The 18,756-nt window shown below is 40.9% G+C and overlaps 1 protein-coding gene across 1 annotated transcript in view; it reads left to right on the top strand.

Moving 5' to 3' along the window:
* The window catches only part of pola1 (polymerase (DNA directed), alpha 1), a 50,145-nt gene that overhangs the window by 17,867 nt on the left and 13,522 nt on the right, over nt 1-18,756 (top strand). Inside the window, exons 27-35 of the mRNA XM_068344023.1 lie at nt 3,848-3,880; nt 4,251-4,343; nt 4,432-4,637; nt 4,735-4,867; nt 5,451-5,582; nt 5,705-5,879; nt 7,078-7,259; nt 10,239-10,370; nt 17,142-17,258. Coding sequence (XP_068200124.1) covers nt 3,848-3,880; nt 4,251-4,343; nt 4,432-4,637; nt 4,735-4,867; nt 5,451-5,582; nt 5,705-5,879; nt 7,078-7,259; nt 10,239-10,370; nt 17,142-17,258 — 1,203 coding nt within the window. The remainder of the gene's footprint in view (nt 1-3,847; nt 3,881-4,250; nt 4,344-4,431; nt 4,638-4,734; nt 4,868-5,450; nt 5,583-5,704; nt 5,880-7,077; nt 7,260-10,238; nt 10,371-17,141; nt 17,259-18,756) is intronic.

Raw genomic sequence — 18,756 nt, 5'->3', positions numbered from 1 at the left:
CTTGTTTCTACTTTATATCAGTTCTGTAGGACCCGCTTTGGGTTTACGCAACTGCACACTACTCAGTTCGACAATATGTGTTTTTCGTCACTGACTTGTGCTGCTGCAGTTGTCTCCCAGGACACTTCATGGCAGCTTTGAGTGTTCCAGACTGCGGTAGCACCACTTAACCCAACTACACCTTTTAGCAACATTGGCAAGGTCAGGTGCCCTGAATCTGTGCCCTCTGTGCTGATATTGGGGTAAATTATGTTTTTTTTTTTTTTAAATGGGGAGTATGAAAGAAAATGTCACTCATAAGTTGTGCAAGTCACTGGTGTATCTGTTAGAATTGAAAGAGCTATTCTTAGCACTATCACGTTTGACTGTCCAAAGCTGTTGAGTCAGAAAGCTGCAGCTACTTTCATCTGTTTGTCCGTCCATCTATAGTAATTGTTCAGTATTAATTTCACCTATTTCACACATTAACTCTTTCATGCAGATTGTATTTTGTTTTGTCTATGGGAAGATGGTTGTGAGGTGACTCTGAAGGTTGGTCATCTTCTAGATAGACAGACGATCCTCAATATACTATTAGTAAGATTGAAGGAAATGATAATGGAAGCAAGTTTGTGTCCCAATTTTTCAAATGTTTTTCCCCATTAAGAGACGCAGTCGCTGTGGTGACGAGTATAGTTATCAGAGGGAAGGCGCGCACTCTTTTTACCCCCTGGGGTATGTGTTTATATTGGTTGGTTTTGTGTATGTGTGTTGGTATGTGTTTAAAGATGAGGGCACGCATTGAATCATGGTCAAACGACTTATCTTTCACAGAGTTGATACCACACAGCAGTTCATCCTGCTGGAACTGACAGCATATGGAAAACCCGTCTAAATGAGTCCACACATCAATTACATCAACACGTTCTCACCTCGCTCTGTGCCCCCTCCCGCCGCCGCCGTGTCAATGTCTTTCCTACATCTCTCTATTCAACACTTCTCTGCCCTTTCCCTCTGTCTATTCTTTGATCATTCCAGACTTTGCTCCAGTCTCATTTCCTCCACTGCTCCTCTTCTGCTGCCAGCAGTTTGAAATAAAACATGGACTTTTATAAGTCTTTTCGACACGGCATTATAGGCATGTGTGAAAATTAAACGATTTGCCTTTATTGTTTCTTTTTGAGACGTTGAAGGATGTGCTTATCCGTAAAGAACCATCAAAGAAATGCTGCAAAGCATGTCTGCACATATTCAACTTACCACACTGTGGTTCTTCGCTGAATGACTTTGAATAGAAGTTCAGCCAAGTTTCATCCAAACAGATTAAAGGGCTCTGCTGTTTTCTAGTGTAGTGTTGTTGTGTGTGACCACTGTCAGCATCTATTACATTTTTGTTTGCATCAGTTACATTACTATTACATTATATTACACTTTGATTATCGAATTAATTTAATTCGAATTGCTGAATATTCTTCTCATTTGGTAATTTCTCAATACATTATTTTGTAATTGATGTGATGTTCAAAAATTGTCGCTGTATAATCTTGTTTGTAGTGATTATTAGAAACTTTGTATTTAAACCAAATATTAGACAACCGAGCAGAGACTTTGGTATCTATATGCTCTGGTATATCTGTAGCTTTTCTGCGTTGCATCCTCCTTTACCTACGACCTTTACCCTTTCCCAGTTGCAGCATTCAACACAGTTCACGGTCAAAAATGTTTCCATATGTGTGGACTTTCTAAAAGTGAGACAATAAATTTGACCTGGCAGGATTTCAACAATGAGGAATGCCTGCTGGCCCGGGGGGAATAAAACGCCACTTTGGTTTAGTAAATCTAGCTATTCAGCAAACTGTGTCTGATTTGGCAGAGGATGTAGTCATAACTTAAATTATGTATTACACTGGTTTGAAGGGCGAGACATGACAGATTCAATATGGTGGTTAATGTGGTCTTTGTTGTCATTTGATCATCTTTAATTCATAATAATCATTGTTTATCAGCTTAAAACATGATTTGATGATGCATTGTGTCTAATGGCATGACTCTTTTCCAAAATAATTGTTTAAAAGCAACATCAGTTGTTTTTTATTAATACTTAATCTAGTGAGGTTTTCAAAACTGAAAATTAACACACCTTGAATGGAATGAGACAAAATCCGGATTCAGGCTCTTAATGAGGACAGGTCTACTTTACAGATTACATCCATTGTATATGGCATTTCTTCAGAGTCATTTTTAATATTAGATGCTGCTGCAGTTGCTCACATTTCACTATAAAAACAAAGTATTCTCCATTTCATCTCAGGCTCGTAGTTCTTAATCTTAATGTACATTCTGTAAGAATCTAGCTGGAGACAGGCTAGTCACTGTCTGCTGGAGAGCTTTGCTGCACAATTTAGTGTGAATGTGCTAACGCCAAGATTTGTGTGTGTGTGTGAATGTGAGCGTTAGTGCCGAGACCTTGACCTTGACTGAATGGAGAAGGCTGTTCTGTGAATGACTCAAACTCCCTCTGTCATACAGTGGTATGTAGCAGCCTATAAAGCATGCTTAAGTCCCACTCTGGTTACAGGGAGTGGAATGCCCCACCCCCTGTCCCACTGTAGCCTGACCCCGCCCCTTCCTCACACTCTGAAATAGCCACGTCCTTGTCCCCACGGAGCACAGTGTGAGTCGGGGTGTGTATATATGCAGCCGTGGTTGATTGAGGAGCAGATTGCTGGTGACAGGTCACACTGCGTTCCGTCCCTCCTGCCCCCCAGATTAGCCACCCAGAGCGCCCCACCTTGCCCTCCCCTCCCCACCTGTTGGGTGGGGTGTCAGGAGGGAAGGGCAAACAAGGCCTTCATCACTTTACATGTGATGAAGGCCATTATGAGTGTTTCTGTCTTTCTGTGTGTGTGTGTGCGCGTGCGTGGGTGGGTGCGTGTGTTGCCTAGCTAGGAAGTGTGTGGGCTGAAAAGATGCCTGTCACAGCAAATTCACATAATTGCCCTTTTAGCCAATTATCCCCCGTTTAAAAGCAAGTCACCTGCTTTTGCTTCCTTGTACACACACACATACACACACACACACACACACACACATATATATGTGTGTGTGTACTGTATATATATATGTATATATATACGTATATGTGTCTATTATATATATATATATATATACATATATATATATATATATACCGATATACATATAAAAAAAATAAAAATAAAGGGAACACTAAAGTAACACGTTGTAGATCTGAATGAATAAAATATTTGTATTAAATACTTTTTTCTTTCCATCGTTGAATGTGCTGGCAACAAAAATTATCAATAAAAATTAAATGTATCAACCCATGGAGGTCTAGATTTGGACTTATATAAAATTAAAGTGGAAAAACACAGTACAGGCTGATCCAACTTTGATGTAATGTCCTTTAAACAAGTCCAAATGAGGCTCAGTAGTGTGTGTGACCAAAACATCATCCAGAAAGGATTGGAACTGAGTGGTCCGTGGTCACCACCTGCAGAACCACTCCTTTATTGGGTGTGTCCTGCCAGTTGCTTATAATTTCTCCTGTTGTCTATTCCATTTGCACAACAGCATGTGAAATTGATTGTCAATCAGTGTTGCTTCCTAAGTTGACAGTTCGATTTCACACAAGTGTGGTTGACTTGGAGTTACATTGTGTTTAAGTGTTCCCTTTATTTTTTTGAGCAGTGTATATACTATATATATGATATAGAAACATAGAAACTAAGTTTGTAATGTTTGCTCCTGATTGTTTACTGTACTGAAATGCTACATCTTTTGTCATACTTGGTGTTTTGTTGTTGAGTTGCCAGTTATAATGTTGTGTTTGCTTTTTTCCCTATAGATTCTGATGCACACTAAAGACATGGTTCAGAAGGTGAGTCTATTACCAACTTTAGGTTGTCTTAACAAGAGTTAATTTTCAGTACTTCAGCTTCAAGTATAGCCAAGTAAAACAAATTGGTTTTGTGTTCAGAGAAGTTTCTAAATCTATAGCGGTTCATCAAGTTTGTGTCTCGCGTGCTCAGCAGGTGTTTGATAAATTGATTATACAGTCCCTTTCAAATCTGATAATGCCAATATTGTATATAAAATAATATAATGCTGTGTAAAATAAACTTGCGCTCAACATGTTAATACTTCTTACATATCTGCTGCCATTGTAATGGTATTAGCAATGTATTGTTTTCCCTCCTTTTACTTACACAACTTTTTTTTATTTTCTCGTATCTTCTTGTGGGATTCAGATGAGTCTGGAGGTCATTTATGGAGATACCGACTCCATTATGATCAATACCAACAGCAGGTCTCTGGAGGAAGTCTTCAAGCTTGGCAACAAGGTATGAAGTAGAGATTCTCTGCATTCATCTTTATCAGCTCTTTTTGTAAGTTCACATTTTCATCCATTCACATTCTTCTCATCCCCAGGTGAAGGCAGAAGTAAACAAGCTCTACAAACTGCTTGAGATTGACATTGATGGTGTCTTTAAGTCTCTTTTACTGCTGAAAAAGAAGAAATATGCAGCGTTGGTGGTGGAGAATCAAGGTGATGGACGATACAGCGTCAAGCAGGAGCTTAAAGGCTTGGACATCGTCCGTAGAGATTGGTGTGACCTGGCCAAGGAGTGCGGAAAGTATGATGAGTACACAAGACAACATCTTAGAAACACATCAAAAGCAAGGGGTCTTAAGCATTTCATTCTAACCTGCTCCTGCATGCTGCTCTTTCAGTTATGTGATCGGTCAAATCTTGTCAGACCAAAACCGTGATGTCATTGTGGAGAACATTCAGAAACATCTTGTGGAGGTGGGAGAGAAAGTAACAGCTGGAGAGATTCCACTCAGCCAGTATGAGATACACAAGGTGAAGATACTATTGTTCATGTGTAGAGTGTATGTTGGGAGGTGATTCAAAACAAATTAAATCAAATCCACTTTTATTCGTCCACACAATGGGGAAATTATGTTTTCCACTCCAGTTTTTTGTACATGCATATATATACGTATATATATATGTGTTAGTCAGAATACACACACACAAACATCGTATACAGGCCCCTGAACACAACACACACTAGGGGCCTGTAGGCATGCAGTTAATGACAACCAGTACAAGAGAGTTGGAGGGACGGGTCGCGACTTCGGGGGTGCAGCTTGTGGGGGGGACGGCGCCTTGCTCAAGGGTGCCTCGGCAGTGGCTGGGAGGTGAGCTGACACCTCCCACGGTCAGCTCACACTCCGAAGATGTCTGGATGGAGTGGGAATTGAACCGCCGATGGCTGGGCGCTGTCTGGTCGCAAGACGTCCGCTCTACCGCTGAGCCACTGCCGCCCCCATTGCATACATTCAATAAAGTACAAGAAATTCAAGAGATGAAATGGAAAAATTAGTAAGACCTGGAAGAAGCCAGAGCAGATATTTCATTATGATCTTTTTCTTTCTTCCAGGCTCTCACTAAAGATCCTCAAGACTATCCCGATAAGAAGAGCCTTCCTCATGTCCATGTGGCCCTTTGGATCAACTCCCAGGGAGGTCGGCGGGTCAAAGCTGGAGATACAGTTTCTTATATCATCTGCAAGGTGTCTATACATGAAATGTTTCTTTAGTGTCATGTCAGTCATGACTGTACTGTACAGCCATTGCCATATAAAGTACAAAGTAAATCAGTTATGATTGCAGTGATTTTTTTTTCTCTCCATAGGACGGCTCCACGCTGGCAGCCAGTCAGAGAGCCTATGCTCTAGAGCAGCTCCAGAAGCAGGAGGGTCTCGTTCTGGACACTCAGTACTACCTTTCCCAGCAGGTCCACCCTGTGGTATCCCGCATCTGTGATCCAATTGAGGGCATCGATGGTGTGCTCATAGCCTCCTGGCTAGGTACAGTAGAGTGGCTGATTGATTGATCAATCAATCAATCAGCCTTTATTTGTATAGCGCTTAGTCACACCAGCAGACGTTTCAAAGCACTTAGATGCCTCTAGATTAGAATGGGTGGCTGTTGTTGAATTATGAATGAATGAATTTTTAAAAATTTTTTATTTTATATACTGATTATAATCCCCGATGGGAAATTAGCAGCACACTCTAGTAATCAAAAGCATGCATACACATATTAGTTTGTATAGTCCCTGAGCACACATGCACGCACACACACACACACAGGGCCTGTAGGTATGCAGTAGGAGGTAGAGTGGCTGGCAGCTCCATCTTTGTGCGCCCTAATGAGCAACTTGTAAAGGGGGATGGTGCCTTGCTCAAGGGTGCTTCGGCAATCCTCAGGAGGTGAGCTGACAACTCTTACTGTCAGCTCACAGTCTGGGTGGCTGGGCGGGAGTGGGAATCAAACTGCCAACCTTGTGATCATTGGACAACCGGCTCTGCCACTGAAACGCTGTCACCTAATTTAAATGACTAATAGGGGAAGTGTAAAATAAAACCAAATGTTCAATGAAATGATTAATTAGAATTAAATGAGTGCAAGGATTCTAATTGGTGGTGTTTAAGTCAATTCCCAGCTCCTTACCAGAGTTGTCATTTTAGGTTAAATCTGCTCTGTAGTATTTATAATTGGTGGCCTTTGGGTATTCATATGGTGCCATATCCAACTACTGCAGTCCCCCTTTGGGACACAAATCCATGCTGAGCAGTATAACATCAACACCCCATAGACTAAGATTTCACATCATGTCAAAATAACTCAGTAAATATCAAACTAAGTGAACAGTTTGCTCTGTTTCAGACTGGTTTTTTTTTGGGGGGGGGGGTTGGGTTTCTATTGGTGCGCCAGCTGCAGACTTTTGTCCTTCTCTTATCCACATCAATGCGAAATTGGGAGCAGGAAACAAACCCACATTGTATTTATGTTTCTGGGAATGGTCGCGAACATCCGGACTGCCGACAATTTGGGTCAGGTTGAAAGTTACTGTCAAAATTGATTCAAGTCAAATGATTTGAATCCATATTTCAAGTATAAATACAAGTATATATACAAGTATAAATGGTCATTCTGATTAATGTAAAAAGTGAAATGCAACAAATCAGTGGTCTGGCTAGAATTATTTTTTATCCATACCAGGTCTGGACCCGAGTCAGTTTCGATCTCAGCAACAGTACCAGAGGGAGGAAGAGGCTGATGGGACCCTGGGAGCTCCGGTCCAGCTGACTGATGAGGAGCGTTACAAAGACTGTGAGAGGTTTAGCTTCACCTGCCCACAGTGTGGCACAGAGAACATCTACGACAGCGTCTTTGAAGGAGCTGTGAGTCGACACACGTTGTTCTTATGTCATTCCTTTGGCCATTAAATAATAAATGAGCATGACTGACGCTTATCATAGTTCCAGAGTTGAGTCTGCTGTCTGTTTGCCATATTTCAGATCTGTTTGTCAGCTGGTACATTGATCATTTTGCTAATGATGTATTTCAATCATGCAATCATTGTTGTCTATCCAGTATAAAATGTTGTTTGAATGAGGTATTCACTGAAATCATGCAGCTGCAAGGTTGAATATTCCAAAGTACTCAGGGAAAGGTTTGTAGTTGGAAAGAGATCAGAATATCAGTCACTGCGAATTCTTTTTCTTCAAGAGGAATGAAAATTATGTACAGTCTAACAACAGTGTACATCATCCCAAAGGAAGCATATCCAAAACGCCTCCAGATGCTGCCCTGTTTAAGAAACTTCTCTGCATCTCAGAGTTCACAAGGTACACCAAGCTAAAGCTAATGCACTTTAATCCATTAGATTTATTTAGCCTAGCCTCATAACATACTGTACAAGCAATAACTAAAGATGAGTAACACAGCTTTCATGGAGGGAGATTTGCTGCAGAACTGTCATCCAATGAATTGGAACCCTGATGTCTATCAAAGCTACACAACTTAGGATGTATAAGTTCTGTAGTCAGGATAGTTCTGAAATAGATTTTTCATATGACTACTGACGTGTTTTGCTAGATAAACGGATGAAAGAGTTGAGCAACCAATAAAGAGAATCGTGTTTCCAGAGGCATTTCAGTCAAACTTCCTGTGCTGGAGTCATCCTCCATATTGTGTCTCTGCCTGTATTTTTAGACAGCTGCCTGGCTCCAATACTGACTCTGTTTTCATTGGCATAGTTTGGACTCCACAACTTGAAAAGCCTTTCCTTAACCCCTGCCGCTCTATGGATGCACACATACACACTGGTCTCCTACCATTTGTCAAGCCAAGGTCGTGTGTGTGTGTTTGTGTGTTATCGGTGTCTAATGAGGAGCAGGGCATGCAGCCTTTTCTTGTCAGAAAGGCACTAATAAAACTGACAAGACTCTGGCACGGAGAGCTTGCATTGAATTAGAAAAGGAGAATTATACACACACTCCATTAAAAGGTTGATATAATTACATGCTTCAGCTGGTGCACTGCTAGGTTTCATTGAGAGGCATTCTCACTTGTGCAGGAATCATACCAGTAAAGCTGTATTAAATTAATTTAAATGAAGCTGTATCCTTATGCACATGTTTTTAACAGTAGAATACAGTCTTTAAATGTTGATTTCTTTAAACTCGCTGATTCATGAAATTACTATGAGACCGACTGTTACTATGAGACTACACATGTGCGTATACACACACACTCGCAGACATAGTGAAATTGATAAGACAAGAAGTTAATTAGGGTGGTCAACATGGTCTAACAGCTCAGTGAGAGGGGAGGACAGATGGGCCTTGACTCGACGGCTGACACCGAGCCAAAGATGGTTGGAGGAGGCGGTGATGGATGGAGGACAGACAGAGGAGGAAAGTTGTTTGAAAGATAAAGTATGCAGGGAAAAGAAATGCTGGATGGAGCTGCAGGGATTTCCCTGAGTTCAGTTTTAATAGAATGTTGCATTGGACGGTTCAGTCAACAGGCTTTGGAAGCCGCAGATTATCTGACCAAGACATGGATGAAAGCAATGCGTGTAGATAGGGCAAATTTTTAAACATTTACAACTAAGTTCAGACTTTAGGGAGTCTAAAAGACAGATGTGAAGTTTCACACAAAAACGAGAGAAATTTCTTTCGCTATTTCATATTTAAAAATTTTTTTTGCTCAGCCATAAGATAACTGGCAAGTCAATGTTGTATAATCATTTTTAATTACTGCTTGGTTGGGGAGTTTTCTTTTATCAGAATGAAGTTTGGAATGAATCAAGGGAGATAAAATGAGTAGGAGGAAAAGTGATCATGTAGAGAGAAGAAGGGAGGATGCTTTCATCCAGAGCAGACAGGAAAGAAAAGCTTGAAGAGGGTTTAAGTGAATAGCTGCATATTAGTCAAATACATTGATTGACTGAAACTGGCAGACTTTTTTTTTTTCTTTCAAAGAAAAGAAATGATTTTGGCAAATAAAAAAAAAACCCTGTGTGGCAGAGTGGGGGGGGGGGGTGTCACATGCATACCTGCGTGTCGTTGACTTCCCTGCAGAAACCATTTTTTGCTGCCATCAATTTGACAGTTAAATGGAGTTCAAGTTTAAAGGAGCAAGTGTTTAAAGCTGTTCTGTTTAGTCTAATTGTAATGTACTGTGGCTTCATTTTAAATTGCATTAACTATAAGCCTGGCTGTCAGGTGGACAATTGAGAAGTACCGGGGTTGCATTGACCTGTTTTCTTACTTACAATATTATTAAAAACATATTGGACCGGATGGGGCTTTAAGCCCTCCACTTCCATGATTGTGACATGTTCTCTGAGGAGTTTCAAATGTAAGCTGAGACATTACAAACTTGGTTTTCCGACTATGTGTTAGTTATATTACAAGAAATGACGCTGAACGCCTTTAATGAGGCTTCTAGTTTTGCTCCTCTGTGCAAACATAAACTTAATAGACATTCATTATGTCGACAATTTTGGATGCATCTAAAGTTTGGGGGAGAGGAATGTAGAAATGAACTTGTGGATCCTTTCTCACTCTGTACAGCTGACAATAACTGCATGAAAAATGTGTGAAAGTAAGATGTCAGCTGCTCTTGAGAAAACAGACTACACAATCGGCATCTTTGATAGAGTTTCAATTTTGCTTCTACATTCACATTTAAGTGTCCTCCAATCCATCAGCGTGTTGCACGTTTGCTGGATTTTGCTGAATTTTTTTCTGACTTTTCTCTCGGTCAGTACTTTTTTACCACACTTCTACGAACATTAAAATTCAAGCTGCAGTATTTGTGTTCATAACCTGAATGGATTTTGTGAATTAATCTCTTGTCATCTTTTTCAGGGATCAAGGTCAGAGCCTAGTTTGATGCGATGCTGTCACATCCCCTGTTCCAGCCGCCCCATCGACCACGCCGTCAAAATCAGCAACAAACTGCTGCTTGACATCCGTCGTCATTTAAAAAGATACTACTCAGTAAGTCACTCTGTGTTACAGTATGTGAATATTACTGATTCTTTGGTTTAACACACACAAGCACACACACGCACTCCTTTATTTTACTTCACCGCCTGAAGCATTACAAATGGACTTCATGTAGTGCCAAAATGGTTAGACTATCACAGCTGGCTGGCTGAAGCTTACCCCATTGTCTTCCGTTTTTCCCTCTTTTGAAAAATAATGTTTGCTCACGAGATACCTCTGAAGTGAAAAGAAGCTGCGTTTTGTGTAATGAAGCAGTCAAAACCTGTTCAAATTGAATCCACAATGTGTTCATTATAGTTTTGGATTGTGTTTGATGCAACATGGGATCAAACTGATGCAGTAATATGAAGAAAAGCCATCAAAAACAAGCTGGACAGGAAATGAGGGAAACCACAGCAGGGCAGTGTTCCAGCATTTTTGACTAAAATGAAAACAGAAATGGAAAGATTAGAAATTGCACGAACTATGAAAATAGTTAGCAGCCGTTCTGACTTTGAATACCAAGTTTTCGATGTTATTTTAGTTTTTCCAGGTACAATAAATTGAACGTATTGACTATAAGGATTGTATTGATTTTGTCTCAATAAGGTACGACTTGCCCTAGCTTGATAAAATAATCATTATGTGACATTCTAAACTTTAAAGGATAACCTGTTTTTGCAGTTAATAAAAGGCAGTCATTGTAAATAGAATGCAGCAAAACGTCGATGCTTTGAAGACATTTGATTAGCATAGTCACTGTACGCATTTCATCAGATGCTTGTCTCGGTCCTTCCTGTTACTTTTGACTTTTGAATACAGACTACTGCCTCCTGCTGGTGTGGAGAGTCACTTTCTCTCTTGCTCAGTGTCAGTAAGCTGTGCCACTTTTTGACCCCCCGACACAGGCAAGGTGATGTGACACAAGCGCCGGTCTTCTTCCCTGCTGGTTTTGTGTTGTTCGGTTTGTCTGCAGCTTCAGGCTGAAGGGGAACCGGAGGAGAAGTAAAAGTCTTTTTCTGAGTCCGAGATGTAAACTGGATGTCTGCGCTGCGCTCTTTGGAAAGGGTTTCTTCTCTCTTGGTAGCGTCTAACACCTTGGTCGTGAGTGAGTGGAATGCACTGTCTGTGAAAGTGTGTGTGTATGTATGTGTGTGGGTTACTCTCCCACAGTGCTGAACAGAAATCAATTAGTTTGGTGAATGTGTGGGGAGCGAGCCCCCTCAACTCCTTTGTCACTATGTGTGAAACAGCTGCTACCACTGAATACTTACACCTCACACAGCAACACACATACACTCACACCGATTGAGGCTGAGCAGCAGTGGACACAGCACACACAGCGGGGCAATGAAGAGGGGTAATATTGTGTAATTAAGGATTCCTTTCAGGCTGAGGGAGAGTTCAAATAGAGCTGTTTGTCTGGCCAGATAGTGAAAGCTCTGCACCTCTCTCTCTCTCTGTCCATGTGTGTGTGTGTGTGTGTGTGTGTGTGTGTGTGTGTGTGTGTGTACCAATAGATGTGTAGGTGTGTTGGCCTCCTAAGCTAGAACCAAAGACGTTAATCATTAGTGAAATTACCTCCTGTCCCCCCCATCCCATCCCTACCATTATCAATAAACCAGCACCCTGAGAATGGGCAAACACTCGTTCACTTCTCACTTTCTTTAACACACACACACACCCACACACACACACACACACACGGAGTTGTCTTTCTTTCCTTCTCCCGTCAAGGGATTTGCTCGTTTCCTGAACCACCCAATTCTTTTTTCCCTTTTTTTTAAAAAAACCCTCCCATCTCACCACCGTTGCCATGGCATTTAACAAATTATTGCAATTACCCTCGTCATGTGGGTCGCCCCTGGAAACGGGCTGAGGGGCAAGAGAAGAAAGGAGGAGGGAGAGAAAAGGGTGAATGAAGACCAGAGAAGGTGATAATCCTGTTTTGAACAAAAGGTCAAATTGTTGAATAGAGAAGCTTTGATTAAGCAGAGGAGGTACAAAGTGGAACCATTTGAGCTCTGTGTGTGCATGTGTGTGTGTGTGTGTGCGTGTGTGTGTGTGTGTGTGTGAAGTAGACTTATTTTATCTCTATTCACTCCAGAGCTGGACGTGTTGACTGCTGAAGGACAAAAACGGCGCCTTGTCTGATGCTGGTGTGTGTTGTGTGAGGCAGGTGGATTCCTCTGATGCAAGAGTCATGTCAGAGGGGCTTCTCCACTGGGTTAGCATCAACAAGGGAACTGAAACCATTAGTCTGTTAATGACTTGGCATAATTTGCATGAATAATAAATAAGTGAGTATTTTTTCACGAAAAAAGTTCTCACAAATGTGTTTATATGTTTTGTCAAAGTAAAGCAAAGATTTGATAATGAAAAACATTGACAATCATTGATGTTGGATAATGATTACAGTATTTTCCGCACTACAAGGCGTACCTAAAAGCCTATAATTTTCTCATAATCCCGTATTGCGCCTTATCACCCGGATGCGCCTTGTATATGGATTAATATTAATACTAGTATTGGTTAAAAACAAGATCGCTGAAAAAAAGCCGGCAGTCATGCTGCACTATGTCACCAGGGGCTCCCTCACACAGTATTCAGGCCGTGCCACGCCCCCTAACAACGGGAGTCAAGGGGCATCGCCAAAGTGCCGACTCTCACACCTGCTGTTTGATGTCAGAGAAGAACACTGGTGACCGGCTACGACAACGTAGCAAAACATTGGGAATTTTCAACTATTCTATTAATAAAGTTTGACTGACTGACTGATCTCAGTATTTCCCAACTACTGTGGCGCCGGAAATAACCCACTTTAAGTTAATTGGTTTAAAAAATGCTATTGTCGAGTGTCAGTACTGGATTCTAATAACAGTCAATTCTGTTAGTTTGCGGAAACACACGGAGAAACTGACATAAAGGCGAATGAAAGACCATCAAAGCTGAACTTCCAGCCTTTTCTGAAATATCAAGAGCAGAGTCACTGCTAGACAACGGTACCTGGTGTGCTGCACTGATTTACAAATGTAGTTGATAGCTCTGAGGGGGCGGCAGAGGGGCGCGTTTAGGTTAGTGTATTCTGTCTGCAGCGGCGTGCGGTGAGATTCACGGCGGTGAGACACCGACGTTAAAGTCAGTTCTAGGAGTAAAACAGCGTCGCATTTGCCAGTAAATTAGCAGCCTGACATAAAAAACTGGTTAAAAATTGTTTAGGCAGCAAATAGGTGCACCTCACCACCAACTGGACTACCGATCGATCGAAACAATATTTAATAAATGAAGACGAATGTTGCTGCTTCAAAGTTCAGATCAGGAAATAATCCGCCGTGTTCGAACTGAGTGGACTCGTAATGAATTTAACCAGTTTTTAATGTCAGGTTTTTTAATATGAGTGTTGACTTCTTTCTAAAATGGCAACATTCCTCTCCCGTCAACATCAAGTGATCAGGTTTCCTTGATGAGGCTCAAATGGCTTCATTGAAATAACAATAGGGACCGTTCACAGCTGACTAAAGGTACTCACAGTCATGAATGCTCTGGCTAGTGGACGGATAGCGCAACTACAGCCACTAGTTTTTTAAATCTATTTTAATATTTTTTATTATATGCGCCTTATAATCCAGTGCACCTTATATATGAAATAAATTATAAAATAAACAATTCACTAAGGGTGCGCCTTATAATCCAGTGCGCCTTATAGTGCAGAAAATGCTGTGGTTAGCTCAGTAGAGTGAAGATGAATTGATAGTGAATGCTGTATTGTTAATGTAATTGATCTAGAGGACGATCATCTGTTAGTGCTACATGTAAATATAATACGATTAAAAAGGAAGCAAGCCACAGCTGGCGTTTACAAAAGCAAACATTTACTGCTGCTGTTCTTACAAAAAGGCCAGTTTAGCCTCAACTGAGAGGTATTATGCTACTACAGACTATTTACTCTTCCTCAGACAAATATTTTTATAAAAATGTCTCCATTGATGTCAATAAGCAGTCAATCTGTTTATTAAGGAGCTCATAATTGGAACAGAAATATCAAACAGACCCTCAGCCATGAAATGGTTCGCTGTATTTGTCTCTGAATCCTCAGTGGATTACAGTCATGAAGATGATGAAATTGTGCCGGATGCCATAAGATGCACAAATAAGAGGTTGTGCAGGAGATGAGAGTTAAAATAACAGAACAGAGGAGCAGAGAGAGGCTAGATTTCGTGGCGGGCTGAGTCGTGGCCTGGTATTGCCTCTGTTTGGTTAAATTATGTGGAACTCATTTGACGTCTGCATTCAGTGTGTCAGGTATCCACTGCTATAATTATGCAATTACGGGCCTTTATTCTCTCACGTCCGACTGTACACCTCCACCCCCACCCTCACGCTGTCGAAATACCTCAATTACGTCTCATGTGCTCTTTGTTTTTTGTCCATTCTGAGCGACTCATATCATTTTCTGCACTTTATCTCAGTGATATTTTGTATTTTTCTGACTGTGTTGTTATGTGTGGATGGGTTTTGGGACACTGCAGCAGAGCAGAAGGGCGTCGTGGGTAGATTTCCCCACATGAATAGGAAATAATGTATTTATTTGCGCTGGAACTGTGTGCGTGTGTGTGTGTGTGTGTGATGAATCCCATGGGAACAGCAATGTGTGCCCAGGCCTGTGCCCCAAAAAAATAAAAACACCGACCCACACACTCTGATACTACTTATCTCCCACATCCATGAATGATTGTCCTGCACATGTCTTTATCAGAGATGTTGAAGCAGTCTCATTTCCCATGATGCCCTGGTCTTTGTTCAACTGCAGCAGAGGTGTTTGGATAATTATCCCCGGAGCTGGGTTTTTGTATATGAAGCTGTGATCTCTGGGACTTTCTAATTGATTTGGACATGCGTGTGTTAGTGTAAACATGTGTGTTTGGTTTTCATTTAGCAGAGATTGGCTTTCCGTGTGTGTGTTTGTGTGTGTGTGTGTGTGTGTGTGTGTGTGTGTGTGTGTGTGTGTGTGTGTGTGTGTGTGTGTGTGTGTGTGTTGCAGGAAGCACTCTCTTTACAATATCTTTTCATTTTGTCTTTTAACTTTTTTTATTATGAAGTTACAAAAATTTTCATGATAGGATGACTAGAAACATTCAGATTAAATGTTTAGTAGGTGGAATTGTTCATCATCATAGAAATATGATATATATTTCAAATATATCCTATATTTTCCATATATGCATAATGTAAAATAATCAACAATGGCTTTGTCCTATTTAAGACACGTTTACGGGTATCTGGTGGTGTTTTTTCCCATCATCAGACAAACTAAAAATAGGTAGTGAATGCAAATTTGTTTCTCTTAGAGAACCTGGTAGTTGTGCCTCTGAGGATGGTTGTACGTTAATTGTTATAACGCTGACATTTGGGATGCATGATGCAGTGCAAGTTGTCTCCAGCAACTTGAGTGAAGTCATTTGTTCGATTGTTAAAAGTTTTGTTGGGAGACGCATGCTTGTGACCACTTTGTTCTGATTGGTTCTTGCCATATTGACAGTTTTTGCACCTATACTCCTCAAGACTGCTGTAAAAATAAAAATCTTTATTTCTTTTGTTGCTGCTCAAAACTGATCAAGAGACAAGACGAAGCTAAACATAAAAATCAATCAGAGACGTGGCGGCTGCTTGTGTTTGTGAGGGGGATGTGGATGGAAAAACAGGTGCAGTGGTTTTGAGGGGGTTTATTTTGAGTGAATGGAAGGAAGGAAAGAAGCAAAGGCGTTGATGGTGGTGGGTCTAATGCTCTGTCATTAGTTGGGCATTAACCCCCTCTCCTATAAACCCCCTTTAGTAATGACAGGCCATAAGAAGCAGAGGATTCTGGAAGAATATGGTGAGATTGAGAGGGTTAGACCACAGCACCTGCCCAGGGTCACTACCTCATCCCAGGGGGTCCTAAATACTGCCGTTTTAGCTGTCCGCTGCTCTGCCTGTCTGACAGGTACTCTCAGAAGAGGACCCTGACACAGCAGCTTAAGATACATTCATATGTAAAGAGTGAAGTCAGTTGTAAACAGCTGTTCTTTATCTCTACCTTACCTGTTGTTGCGCTTGTTTTTTTATTTTACCAACACTTTTCTTGTCAGTTCTGTTGTGCACAATTACATTTAAATGGCAGTGACAATTTTCAGAGAAATTTCCTCATTACCAGAAAGTGTTTATAAAGTGTGCAGAGGCAGCAAAAGTTTTTGTTGGTCAAATTTTTTTTTTTTTACCAACATCTTTATCAGCACAGTTTACAAATAAGTAATCATGTCGGGCTGTAAAGGCTGCTGTGATTTTTTTTTTATCTGCTTATTTGTTTTTCTTCTGTTGTAAGTTTTTATGCTGTAAAATAAAAAGGTTATAATTTAAGGTAATAAATTATATGCTGCAGTGTTTTGAAAAGTGCTTGACATTGTGGTTTTTAGTGTTTTGGACCAGCCAGACTTGCTACAGATAAATAACTGAGGAAGTTCAAATAGTATTTTAATTAATTTTTTTGTCTATAAAGTACAATTGTGATGGAAAAATGATGACCCTAATATTTTTTATAGCCTTAAAATATTTATTTCATCAGATTGAGAGCCCAAAACTACAAAACATTCAATAAAATGAATAGAAATACAGCAAATCCTTTATTATTTACATATTTGCCACTCTACAATCATGTCTGTTAACTATATGTGTAACCTATCAATTAGTTAAGTATAAAAGTTTCACGTTTCATATTCGTAATGTTGACCGGTTTGTCTCTCCCAGGGCTGGCTGGTGTGTGAGGACCAGACCTGCCAGAACAGGACCAGACGTTTGCCCATCACCTTCTCCCGCCACGGACCCATCTGCCCCGCCTGCACCAGAGCTACCCTCAGACCTGAGGTATCTGCGACACGACACGCAGCACGTCCCCGTATGGTTAGAGAGCACTTTAACCAATTTGAACGGCTGAAACAGTCACTCCAGTCCCAGGTTTAGACCAGCGACCCACCACTTTGTTGACTGCTTTGTCCAGGTGGTGGTGCTATGGAGCTGAAGCGCTTATGTTCTGTACATCTTGAATCTTTAGCGTCACATTTCACCATATATTAACAGTAAACGATCAAAACGGCATGTTGTTTTCTCCCCAGCGTGTGTGTGTTTGTTAGTGTGTGTGCGCGCTCATGTGTCTACCTTCATGTGTGTATAAGGCACTCAAAGCTGGTTGGTAGTTAAACCATTAAAAGCATCTGTCCATCTCACGGCGACCGCTGCCATGTGAAAGCTTTGTTAGCTTGACCACTGGATTTAACAGAAACCCTTTCAACACACTTTCAATTTGAGCCTGACAGTTCAATCTGGGTTTTTTTTTTTGTCCTCTCTTTCTCTGTCCCATTCTTCACAGTCCTGTCTTAACCCCTGCCTTAACTCTCTTGTCATTTTTTTATTTTTTTTTTGGTCATATCTGCTCTTCTCCTATTTGCCCCCTTGCCTGCTTTGCTCTGTCTGACTCTGTGGCGACAGATTGTAAACCAGAAGGCCAATTTCTTCTGTCACTGTAGCCACTTAGGCGGCCATCGCTGTGTCTGAGGGCTGTGGCACTTTAAACTGCAACGCTGAATAAAACATTTAACTCTCTGTGCGCACTCATGCACCCCTTCTCAGCTCTAAAACTTATAACTTCTCTTCAGTTTCCCTGCTCCTGAAACAGACTGTTTGAGATCGGCGCACTCGTTCATGACATACTCCTCCTATGAGTGCTGATGGTGACAGTGCCAGCCTACAATAAACTTCAAAAAGGTTATTAATATTTAAGACAGTGGTTACATGTTAAATGCATAATGTCACAGTCGTCTGTGTCACTGTCTGATAAGCTGGCAGAAGGAACCTTAGACAAACAAATCATGGTCTCTATTTTTAATTCATGACTTTCTTTTTATAAACCACTGACTATATAATAAAATTATTCCGTCAGCTCTAGCTGGCCCGTGATAGCCTCCATCTGTTAGATGGTTCCCTGTCAGCAATACTGTATGCTGTTTTGATCTTGTTAGCACCACAACCTGTTGACTGCAAATAAACCAACAGATGGCATGCTATGTAGGCACTGCCCCTGTAGCAGTTGAAATGCACAGCATACATTTTTTTTAAAAGATAAGAGATTTTTTGTGTGGGAAAGTTTAACGAATGCATCTTGTGTAACAGTAAAGTACATACTGTAACTTTACGTTACTTTACCTGGAGGAACATGTGAAAGAGTTCATACTGTGCTTTATTATCTGATACAGTTTTCCACCTCAATTAATGAAACGACTTATGTTTCTATAGCAGGCTAAAATTTTAAATCCACAAATCAAACATGGACTTTTAGGTTTTGATGTACCGTGTCCCAGATGACAGC

This window comes from Antennarius striatus, chromosome 20, assembly GCF_040054535.1.
Source record: "Antennarius striatus isolate MH-2024 chromosome 20, ASM4005453v1, whole genome shotgun sequence".
In the NCBI taxonomy this organism is placed as follows: Eukaryota; Metazoa; Chordata; class Actinopteri; order Lophiiformes; family Antennariidae; genus Antennarius; species Antennarius striatus.
The sequence above is the reverse complement of the archived record's forward strand: the minus strand, read 5'-3'. Positions and strand labels throughout refer to the sequence as shown.